This window comes from Salmo trutta, chromosome 30 (genome assembly GCF_901001165.1).
Source record: "Salmo trutta chromosome 30, fSalTru1.1, whole genome shotgun sequence".
NCBI classification, from domain to species: domain Eukaryota; kingdom Metazoa; phylum Chordata; class Actinopteri; order Salmoniformes; family Salmonidae; genus Salmo; species Salmo trutta.
Window position 1 is genome coordinate 22,738,714 of NC_042986.1, and position 12,238 is coordinate 22,750,951.

At 39.9% G+C, this 12,238-nt stretch overlaps 1 protein-coding gene across 3 annotated transcripts in view; it reads left to right on the top strand.

Annotated features, from left to right (window-relative positions):
• The window catches only part of dnmt3bb.1 (DNA (cytosine-5-)-methyltransferase 3 beta, duplicate b.1), a 79,539-nt gene extending 69,915 nt beyond the window's left edge, over nt 1–9,624 (top strand). For all 3 annotated transcript variants that reach the window (XM_029723419.1, XM_029723421.1, XM_029723420.1), the window contains exons 17-22: nt 1,058–1,148; nt 1,480–1,628; nt 1,845–1,930; nt 2,222–2,291; nt 7,683–7,801; nt 8,361–9,624. In XM_029723419.1, the coding sequence (XP_029579279.1) occupies nt 1,058–1,148; nt 1,480–1,628; nt 1,845–1,930; nt 2,222–2,291; nt 7,683–7,801; nt 8,361–8,502 (657 nt within the window). In that variant the 3' untranslated portion in view covers nt 8,503–9,624. The remainder of the gene's footprint in view (nt 1–1,057; nt 1,149–1,479; nt 1,629–1,844; nt 1,931–2,221; nt 2,292–7,682; nt 7,802–8,360) is intronic.
• The last annotated feature ends 2,614 nt before the right edge of the window (nt 9,625–12,238 follow it).

Sequence of the window (12,238 nt, forward strand, 5' to 3'; positions counted from 1 at the left end):
TTTTATTGACTCAAAATGAACACCAAAATAACAAAACGAACTCACGATCAACGAAACAGTCTTTTCATGCTCACACACGCTAGACAAGAAACAATCTCCCACAAAACCTACACCAAACAATTACCCATATATAGGACTCTCAATCAGAGGCAACGAGGAAGCACCTGCCTCCAATTGAGAGTCCCAACCCCCCCATTAACCTAACATAGAAATACACTCACTCGACTGAACATAGAAATACCTAAACATAGAACATAAACCAAAACCCGGAAATAATAAATCAAACGCCCTTCAACAAAAACACACCACCCCGAACCACATAAAACAAATACCCACTGCCACGTCCTGACCAAACTACAATAACAATTAACCCTTATACTGGCCAGGACGTGACACGCAGGCTCCTCATGGAGTGCAATGTAAGGCAGGTGGTTAGAGCGTTGGACTAGTAACTGGAAGGTTGCAAGATCGAATCCCCGAGTAAAAATCTGTCGTTCTGCCCCTGAACAAGGCAGTTAACCCACGGTTCCTAGGCCGACATTGAAAATAAGAATGTGTTCTTAACTGACTTGCCTAGTTAAATAAACTTTTAAAAAAAGAATTATAATTATACAATTCGGCCACAATCGGTGTCCAAAAATGCAGATTACCGATTGTTATGAAAACTTGAAATCGGCCCTAATTAATTGGCCATTCCGATTAATCGATCGACCTCTAGTTTTTTGTCAATTTTAACTGCGCACATGTTGTTTGTCTACATGGATTTTAGAATGTTGCATGTCTTTCCTCCAACACCGCTTTCCATCAATTTGTATAGCAGACCCTCATGCCAAATTGAGTCAAAAGCTTTTATGAAATCAACAAAGCAATGGAAAACGTTGTTTTTGTTTTGTTTGCTTGTTAACAAGGGTGTGCGGGGGGGTGGGTGACGCTATGTAGGGATAGAGTAGAGGGGATTGGCAATGAGAAAAGGCGGTGACTGCAGATGGGTACAAATGTTGGGGCATTGACTTGTTACACTCAGTCTGACAGTAGGTGGTGCTGTTGTCTCACACAGATAGAAGAGTGGGGCCCATTTGACCTGGTGATAGGAGGAAGCCCCTGTAACGACCTATCTATTGTCAACCCCGCCAGGAAGGGACTGTACGGTAAGAAACTTAATAAAAAATGATCAATTAATCTTAATCAAACTTCAATAAATGTGTTATGAAGCATGCTTCACTTCACTCCAATTACACAAAATCCATGCCAAGTGTTACAGGCTGAAATGGCAGGGAAGTAGTTCTTATAAAATGTCATTTCTATACATTCCCTCTTATATGCACAGTATAAACTTATAACTTGTTTTCCATATACATTAAAGGTACAACAATCAAAGAGATATTTGCAATTGATGAATATTATTATTCAGTCAACATTGGACTGTAGTAAAAATCTCCTAACATGTTCTCCTCATCCTCCGTCTGTCTGTCTGTCCAGAGGGCACAGGGAGGTTGTTCTTTGAGTTCTACCGCCTGCTGAGTGAGGCCAAGCCCAAGGAGGGCGAGGACCGCCCATTCTTCTGGATGTTCGAGAACGTGGTCGCCATGGGCGTCAACGACAAGAGGGACATCTCCCGTTTCCTCGAGGTTTGTTATATCCACAATATCAATACAAGTGACAATCTCAGAGGTCTTTGGCATTACTTCATTAGAGCGTTTTAAAAGTTGTCGTAGTCTTTATATGTCGTTGTGGACTCACAACATAACACAAAGGCGTTGTGAAGAGCGAAAATGTGTAACCCATGATAGCTGTGGTATGTTAAATGAAACACCTACCTGTGTGTGTGTGTGTGTGTCCGACAGTGCAATCCAGTGATGATCGATGCCATTGAGGTGTCTGCGGCTCACAGGGCTAGGTACTTCTGGGGCAACCTACCAGGGATGAACAGGTGTGTGTTGCCCACAGTCTACTTGTTTTCCTATAATAACACAATCTTTCATATTCCTGTTTTAATTTACAATACAAAAATGACCTAATTGCATGGTTGGTAATTACACAGTTATATCCTGAGAATTAATTTTACTTTGGTAGTTGTCAATTGTGTTGAAACAAAGTAAATGCCAGAAAGTACACATTGTTACCAATTGAAATCTAGTGGAAACAGTACCGTAAAATAAATGTCAATTTATGGATATCTCTTGGAGTATTCCATATCACATTCCCATTGTTCATGTGCCAGGCCTCGGTGTGCATCTGGGATGGACAAGCTAGAGCTACAGGACTGTCTGGAACATGGCCGTGTGGCTAAGGTAACACTATCTACCTTTTCTTCACACAGTGGAACTGGACAAAAATCAACAAGTGGTTTTATTTCAGTATATTACAATATACACTCAGTGGCCAGTTTATAAGGTACCCCCATCTAGTACCCCCCTTGGCCTCCAGAACAGCCTGAATTCTTCGGGGCATGGACATGTTGCTCAATTGGTATTAAGGGACCCAACATGTGCCAGTAAAACATTCCCCACACCATTACACCACCACTACCAGCCTCTACCGTTGACACCAGGCAGGATGGGGCCATGGACTCATACTGCTTACACCAAATCCTGACTGCCATCAGCATAACGCAACAGGAACCGGGATTAGTCGGACCAGGCAAAGTTTTTCCACTCCTCAATTGTCCAGTGTTGGTGATCGCGTGGCCACTGGAGCCGCTTCTTCTGGTTTTTTAGCTGATAGGAGTGTAACCCAGTGTGTTCGTTATTTGCCTGTTTGTGGCCCGCCAGTTAGCTTGCACGATTCTTGCCATTCTCCTTCGACCTTTCATCAATTAGCGGTTTTCACCCGCTGACTGGATGTTTATTGTTTGTAGCACCATTCTCGGTAAACCCTAGACACTGTCGTACATGAAAAGCCAAGGAGGGCGGATGTTTCTGAGATACTGGATCCGGCGCACCTGGCACAGACGATCATACCACGTTCAAAGTTGCTTAGGTCACTCGTTTTGCCCATTCTAACGTTCAATTGAACAGTAACTGAATGTCTCGATGCCTGTCTGCCTGCTTTATATAGCAAGCCACGGCCACATGAACCATTTTCGTGAATGGGGTGGTGTAGCCAATAAACTGGCCACTGAGTGTATATTTCACAATATCCCACAGAAAACATACACTACATGACCAAAAGTATGTGGACACCTGCTCGTCAAACATCTCATTCCAAAATCATGGGCAATAATATGCAGTTGGTCCCCCCTTTGCTGCACTAACAGCCTCCACCCTTCTGGAAAAGCTTTCCACTAGATGTTGGAACATTGCTGCAAGGACTTGCTTCCATTCAGCCACAATAGCATTAGTGAGGTCGGGCACTGATGTTGGGCGATTAGGCCTGGCTCGCAGTCGGCATTCCAATTCATCCCAAAGGTGTTTGATGGGGTTGATTGAGGTCACGGCTCTGTGCAGGCCAGTCAAGTTCTTCCACGCCGATCTCAACAAACCATTCCTCTATGGACCTCGCTTTTGCACTGGGGCATTGTCATGCTAAAACAGGAAAGGGCCTTCCCCAAACTGTTGCCACAAAGTTGGAAGCACAGAATCGTCTACAATGTCATTGTATGTTGTAGCGTTAAGATTTCCCTTCATTGGAACTAAAGGGCCTAGCCCAAACCATGAAAAACAGCCCTAGACGATTATTCCTCCATCACCAAACTTTACAGTTGGCACTGTCGTGTCTTTGGCATCATTAAACTGAAAATTAGTCTTTATCAAAGATTCTCTGTAATTATTATTACCTGATTAAACTACTTAATTATGTAACTGTAATTAACTAGGAAGTCAGGGCACCAAGGAAAATATTCAGATTACAAAGTTATAATTTTCCTAATATAACTTTCAGATATTTTAATATCTGATCAATTAGATTTCTGATTCATTAATTATTCTTTACCTCACGTTAGTCTCATTCCAAACGTCGTAAATTGTTGGTTATCTGCACGAACCCAGTCTTCACTATGAGTCATCCATATATCAATTGTCTTAAATAATTTATTTACTAACTAAGTAATTAATCACAAATGCACAAACAAACAAAGTAGATATGGTTACAAAGAAATGATAGGGGGATGTGCCCTAGTGGGCTAAACCGGCATGGCGGCTTGTTAGACAGAGGGACTGAGAAGGGCGCAAAAGATAAGACACTACAAAGTTGATAATTATACAAATTTGAAATGCCAATCCTTTGCACATGAACGCTCACTCATTCAGGAATAATTGCAATCAATATATATATTTACGCTCAGTGTGTCGTCGGGATCGCTGTTGGAAAGTTCGTTTCTGTTATAGTTTGTCCGCCCTCTCTTTCTGCCGTGGTTAGAATGGATAGTTCAGAGTAACATTCAGGGATGTTGTTATAGAATAGGTGTTTCGGCGGTTGTCTGTCTTCGCGTTCAATGCTACCGAATTCCTAGCTGCAGACTAGTAATTAATATCAAAGACTTGTTCTTATTCTGTCGGTATCGATAGTCCAAGAGTTTAACCACGTGGGATGGTTAAACAATTCAGCAATCTACTCAAGCCTTATTTCCCTCTGTGATAGAGGTACTGGTCTGGCCTCAACCCTTAGCCCTCTCGTTATCAAGGTAAGCTGGTCTGAAGTGGGAAAACCCAGGTGGGGTTTTTCTTCGGAACACAGAAAAGGGGTGTCCCATGACACCAGGTCCTGCCTGTGCTCAGGGGCGGTCCTCTGATTTAGTTAAACTCCAAAGGGAATTGGAGTTTCCTTCATTACAGTCTAAAATCACATTACATTATTTCACAAATAGTTTCATCTTTACTCATTCATTTTATACAACCATTAGATGTAAGCCTCATAACTGAGACTCTTGTATAAACATGGTTATGGTAATGTGGCTGTATTGTCTCTCATGAGTTTCACAAAATTGTACGAAACGGACCAGTTCGTAGCTGGATTCTTCACCGATCTTTTATACCTTCTCCAGAACATGAATGTCGTTCGATTCTCCAGTTCTGTGAGGTGGAAGAAAATAATTTGTTATCTCTATGAAACTCACTCTCTCTCTATACTGTCTGGCCATGAGGAAGATTCTTCTCCGGGAATTTATGACCTCTCTGACCACAGCAGCCTGAGTGTAGGAGAGAGAGAGGGGGATGTTGCAGAGGTAGGGGGATGGTGCTCGCTGTGTCCAAAGAGTGCAACGTCATGACAGCACTATGCATTGAGGAAGGTACGTTTTCCTGGTATTCACCAAACCCAGATTTGTCCGTGGGACTGCCAGATGGGGAAGCGTGATGAGTCCAATGGCAGCGAGGTTTACACCACTTCAGCCGATGCTTGGCATTGTGCATGGTGATCTTAGGCTTGTGTGCAGCTACTCGGCCATAGAAACCCTTTTCACGAAGCTCCCGACTAACAGTTCTGGTGCTGAAGTTGCTTCCAGAGGCAGTTTGGGACTCGGTAGTGATTTTTTCAACCAAGGACAGATGATTTTTACACGCTACGCGCTTCAGCACTTTCCGGTTCTGTTCTGTGAACTTGTGTGACTTCGCGGCTGAGCCATTGTTGCTCTTAGACGGTTCCACTTCACAATAACAGCACTTACAGTTGACTGGTGCAGCTCTAGCAGGGCAGAAATTTGACGAACTGACTAGTTGGAAAAGTGGCATCCTATGACGGTGCTACGTTGAAAGTCTCTGAGCTCTTCAGTAAGGCCATTCTACTGCCAATGTTTCTCTATGGAGATTGCATGGCTGTGTTTCTTAATTTGTATACACCTGTCAGCAACGGCTGTGGCTGGAATTGCCTAATCCACTCATTTGAAGGGGTTTCCACATACTTTTGTACATATATTGTATATCCAATTACAGTACATTACAGATATGAATAAAACCACACTCAGTCCTTCTGTGTCTCCTTCAATATATACAGTTCCGGTCCAGAATATCTTAAATAAGACATCTTAGTCACATATTTTTTTAAATAGCCCTTGTCTGTTCCAACTAGCACTGACTTTGCTGAAAACTTCTTTATTGAGGAAAAATGTACTTACTATTACTGGGATGTGGTTGTCTCACCTAGCTATCTTAATATGAATGCACTGTAAATTGCTTAGGATAAGAGTGTCTGCTAAGTGACTAAAATGTAAAGGTCAAATGTCATAGTCCCAAGGTCCAGAACAGACTATGGGAGGTGCACAGTACTACATAGAGCCATGACTACATGGAATTCTATTCCACATCAAGAAACTCATGCAAGCAGTAAAATTTGATTTAAAAAAACTGATAAAAATACACCTTATGGAACAGCGGGGACTGTCACAAGTAAGTCTCAAGTCTTAGCACTCAAGTCCCAAGTCAAGACAGGCAAGTCTCAAGTCCTAAACTTTGAGTTTCGCGTCCTAAACAAGTCATAATGTGCTCTTCACTAAATGTAATACCATTTCATATTTTTAACAAGAGTAATAGTTAGTATATTACATTTACACAAATCATGAATGCTTTTAAAAATATATATATTTCTTTCTTTCCAAATAAACGTTATATTTCCATGGAAATACATGGGTAGCCATGAGAAAGACACCCCCCCCCCCCCCATGGGGCGCAATCGTGCGATGTAGGCTTGTACATAATTGCCCAACCTTAACACACACACACACACACACCCTTTCTGTGTGTGGTTACAGTAGGCTAACGTATGTCAATGGTTTTAGGAACAGCAGTAACATCAGGCAGGGTTTAGGCTACCAGCTGCCTAGACAGTTGTAGCTCAATCTTGGGTGCAATGATCACGTTCCTGCACTGACTGACTGTGTGGAGGCTCATTGATTTAACGTTACGTTAACCTACATGATACACTAGCAAATTTATAAATTATATAGCAGTCGGCTATATTAGCCACGACTTACCGTTCTTTGTGCAGCTTCAAATGTCGAACAAAGTTGGAAGTTGTAGCACCTCCGGCTGTAATTTTCTTCCCGGATGTTTTGCAATTTGCAATCCGTTTTTTGTTGATACAGCGTAGTCTTTATATCTGAAAATAATAATTTTGGGTATCATCTTTCTAAGGGCTCCATCTGAATTCACCCACTGACGTTCCTCTGCAATGCCACGCGCAACTTTTTCTCAGCTGGCACAATCTGATTGGCTGCTGTCTGATTCAAACTGTAATCTGTTAAATGAAGAGTTGATGCGCTGCACACTTTTTTAATAGCATCATTTTTTATATTTGGGCTTGGGGAGGGTATCAAGTTAGTTCGAGTCAAAAGGCTCAAGTCCAAGTTAAGTCACGAGTCATTGGTGTTAAAGTCGAGTTGCAAGTCATCATATTCGTGACTCGAGTCTGACTCGAGTCCAAGTCATGTGACTCAAGTCCACACCTCTGGAAGAGACACAAACACAGGCACAAACACATGCATACACACACTTGATAACATACGCACTATACACACACGTACACATGGATTTTGTATTGTAGATATGTGGTAGTAGAGTAGTGGCCTGAGGGCACACACTAAATGTAAAATTGTATAACTGCCTTTAATTTTGCTGGACCCCAGGAAGAGTAGCTGCTGCCTTGGTAATTTCCACTTATTTTAGAAGAAATAGTGAATCGAGCAAGAGGGCCAATATTTTGATCACATCTGTATAGTGTTAATATGAGTGTGTATTTTCTCTGTCCTGTAGTTTGGAAAGGTGCGCACCATCACCACACGCGCCAACTCCATCAAGCAGGGCAAAGACCAGCACTTTCCCGTCATGATGAATGGCAAAGAGGACATCCTGTGGTGCACCGAGCTGGAGAGGTGAGACCAATGATGTGTATAAACCCTGGATGACTAACAGGAAGAGCTGTATTGCAGTCACCTCGCAGCCATCTTGGTACTCCTCCTCAATTATAAAAAAGATTTTGGAAGCTATAGAAATGCTTTTATTAATGTCTACATTCGTTTTTGACACATTTATTCTTTTACAAACACCTTCATGTATGCTTTTAAATTATATTATGTGAGCTAAACATAAAAAAATATATATATTACAACATTTTCCTTAATGTATTTTTTTTAGAGAATACTAATATCAATGTCCTCTCTACAACAAACAAAAAACTTAAATACACATAATTTTGTCCTTGGAACGTTTAATTAAAATACTGTAGAATTCCATGTATTCCTATGGAGGACTGCTCCTAAAAGGGTGTGCCAATATGGCCAACCGGTAGCTTCAAAGCCTCTCATTGGCTAATACATAGCATTAGCAATCCAGTTTTCATAAACATCATTGGGTGAGACCCAGACCCACAATTCTATTCTGACTGTGCCGCTCACACGTTTAAAAACTGTTCTACTCCTCTGTTCCCTCCAGGATCTTTGGCTTCCCGGTACACTACACAGATGTGTCCAACATGGGCCGCGGTGCCAGGCAGAAGCTTCTGGGCAGGTCCTGGAGCGTGCCTGTCATCAGACACCTGTTTGCTCCTCTGAAGGACTACTTTGCATGTGAATAGTGCCCTCCCTAACCAACCTCTCTATAGTTCCACACCTCCCTCTACTGCTACCCCATGAGGAGGCTCTGCAAATCAAAGCTGATGTCACAAAATGCTGTACAGAAACCCAGTCTAAAACCCCAAACAGCAAGCAATGCAGGTGTAGATCTGCACCCTTTGGCCTCCTCCAATCATGAGGCTGAGGAGTAGGACACAAGATCGTGCGGGTACACATGGTGACTCCGCTCTCACCCCTCTCCGTTCAGCCATGGTGTTTTCTTCCAACACTCTAAAAATACCCTACACAAAAAAATCTAAGGAGCCAGACATGCTTTCACTGAGCGAAACTAGCACTGCCATAAGGGGACCATTTGAGGGTCTTACTTTTATAGCCTTCCTTTTAACAAAAGGCTGGTCTGAGAGTGACATGGAAAGTACCACTGATTGTCTAACTTGGCATTGGCACTTCTGATTGACAATCTTGTTATATCCCCTGGTAGGCAAAAGCCAAAGTGTTATTTTAGGGTTTTAAGGTTTTGTACACTGCTCTTACTTTTTAACAAATTACTTCCCCTCATGTTGTCTTTGAGTGGATTTGTTGTGATCACAAAGTCAGACATATTTTTATGCCACACTGATTTTCTAAAACTAGAGAAAGTTTTATATAAGAATTTATATAGATCTCTTTATCAATGAGTAGACATTTTTGTTTCATTTTCATGATGTCAACATTGGGAAATGTACATGTTCTTCTCCCAAATGCCAATGTGACGTAATACTTGAAACAATTCAATACAAAAATGTCCAATCGAGCTGAGAGACAGAATGAAGAAGGCTCCGTTCTCAGCCATGCCAAAATATATAAAAAAATGTACTGTAAAATCAATACAAAGACGTAACGACATCTCAATATTGGACATTTTGACATTTGTCATGTGCTACTGTTCTAAAGTATCCATATTCTTTAACTGGAAGTTAGTTTTCGCTTTCACCAAATGTAAGTGAGAGTTACCTCATCATCCAGGGCATCTGAAAACCCATCTTGGCTATCTGTACAAAAATGTTTTATAGAAATTATATACTTCATTTTTATACTGTGTATATATGAAAATGTTTACAAGATTTAAAAAATATTTGATAGAACTTTGGGAGTTTCATTGTCCTAATGTCATCTTAAATTTATATTTTTAAATCTGTAAATTTCAGTGGTTGATAAATCCCAGTATGGTGCATAGATATCCTTCACCATTGTTAAAGTGCTCTGGACTTCAGATTGAAGTACAATATACGCTTATTTTGTCTACTCATTTTGGCTACTTTTGTAGCCCTTTTTGTTTGGAGAGTTTGCTGTGCAGTTTTAAAATACTGGACTTTTTTTTGACTGATTTTACAGCATATGTTCACAGTGGAGACCTGCCAGTTATTTGTTTTTTACTGAGTACTACTCAGTACTACTTATTCGTTCGTGGTGCCTTTTAGCAGTCTGTTCAAAGAGCTTACTTTAGCAAAACACTCACTATATGTCATAACCAGCACTTGCTTTACTTCAAAGGTAATTTTTTACTAAGATATCAAAATACATAAGATGTTTACATGCTTTATTAATAGCACTGTATCCTTTTGATTTTGAATATTCAAAAAGTTTTTCTATTATTTTTATGGCTTTTTATGACTACACCTTCAACATTTTTGGTTTTATATGCTCAGATCGTCTGCTTACTTGCAACAAAATCTGAAGTAGTAGCACAATATATACAGTGCCTTCAGAAAGTATTCATACTCCTTGATTTATTCCACATATTGTTGTTACAACCTGAATTCCAAACGGATTAAATCAATAAAAATCTTACCCATCTACACATAATACCCCATAATGACAAAAGGGAAAACATGTTTTTAGACATTTTTGCACATTTATTGAAAATGTAATATACCCATTTACATAAGTATTCACACCCCTGAGTCAATACTTTGTAGAAGCACCTTTGGCAGCGATTACAGTAAATATTTCTGGGTAAGTCTCTAAGAGATTTCCACATCTAGATTGTGCAACATTTGCTCATTATTATTTTCAAAATTCTTCAAGCTCTGTCAAATTGGTTGTTGATCATTGCAAGATAACCATTTTCAGGGTCTTGTCATATATTTCCAAGTAAATTTATGTCAAACTGTAACTCGGCCACTCAGGAATATTTGTTGTTTTCTTGTCAAGTAACAAGTGTAGATTTGGTCTTGTGTTTTAGGTTATTGTCCTGCTGATAGGTGGAGAGCAGACTGAACCAGATTTTGCCTGTGCTGATCTCCATTCCGTTTCTTTTTTATCCTGAAAAACTCCCCAGTCCTTAACGATGACAAGCATACCCATAAGATGATGCAGCCACCACTATGCTTGGAAATATAGGGAGTGGTACTCAGTAATGTGTTGTATTGGATTTGTATTCAGGACAAAAATGTATTGCTTTGCTACATTATTTGCAGTCTTACTTTAGTGCCTTGTTGCAAACAGGATGCATGTTTTGGAATATTTTTATTCTGTACAGGTTTCCTTCGTTTCACGCTGTCAATTAGGTAAGTATTATGGAGTAACTACGATGTTGTTGATCCATCCTCAGTTTTCCTTCCTCTGCGGCAACTGAGTTGGGAAGAATGCCTGTATCTTTGTAGTGACTGGGTGTATTGATACACCATCCAAAGTGTAATTAATAACTTCACCATGCTCAAAGGGATATTTAATGTCCCTTTTGTAAGCACATTTTTATTCCTGAACTTATTTTGGCTTGCCCTAGCAAAGGGGTTGAATACTTAATGAGTCAAGAGATTTCAGATTTTGAATTTTAATTAATTAAAAACATAATACCACATTGACATTATGGGGTACTGTGTGTAGGCCAGTGGCAAAATGTGTAAAAAGTCAAGGGGTGTGAATACTTACTGAAGGCACTGTATAAGGCTGGTTTGAGATGTATTATTTTATCAAGCATTTTAGAACATGATTAATCAATAGGCTTTTTTTGTATGTTAGATTTGCAACATCTTTTTATATATATATATTTCTATTTTGTGAAAAATATTTTCTCCAATAATACTGTACTTCCATTTTGCATTCAAATGTTTTTAAACTAAACGTGTTGTTTGAAGAGGGAGTTATTCAAAAAGACCTGTGTCCTGTTTTTGTACTTGTGTACTGTTTGGAAAGGCAGCAAGAAAGTATTTCTTTGTACTCGATATATGTTACTTCTATTCAATAAAAAAGGCTTTAATGATGTTCTTTACTATGTTGGTTTTCCTTGTAATTTCAACAGTAAAACACTGTAGAATCCACCGTAAAATACCTTAAATGTACCATTAAAAATACCATTAATGCTGTAGATTGCACTGCATATGGGGTAAAATGCTGAAAAATACTGTTAATAACTAATTGTAAGCCTCCTGTAAAAATTACTCTAACTTACTGTCACGTCCTGACCATAGAAATATGTTATTTTCTATGGTAGAGTAGGTCAGGGCGTGACAGTTTTTTCTCTCTCTATGTTTTCTATTTCTATGTTGTCAGGTTCTAGTTTTGTATTTCTATGTTGGGGTTTTGTTTGGGATGATCTCCAATTAGAGGCAGCTGGTCCTCGTTGTCTCTAATTGGAGATCATATTTAAGTAGGGTTTTTTTCCACCTGGGTTTGTAGGAGGTTATTTCTGAGTTAGTGTATGTTTCTACTCTGCGTCACGGTTTTTTGTTTTGTTTTGTTCGTTCAGTTTATTTG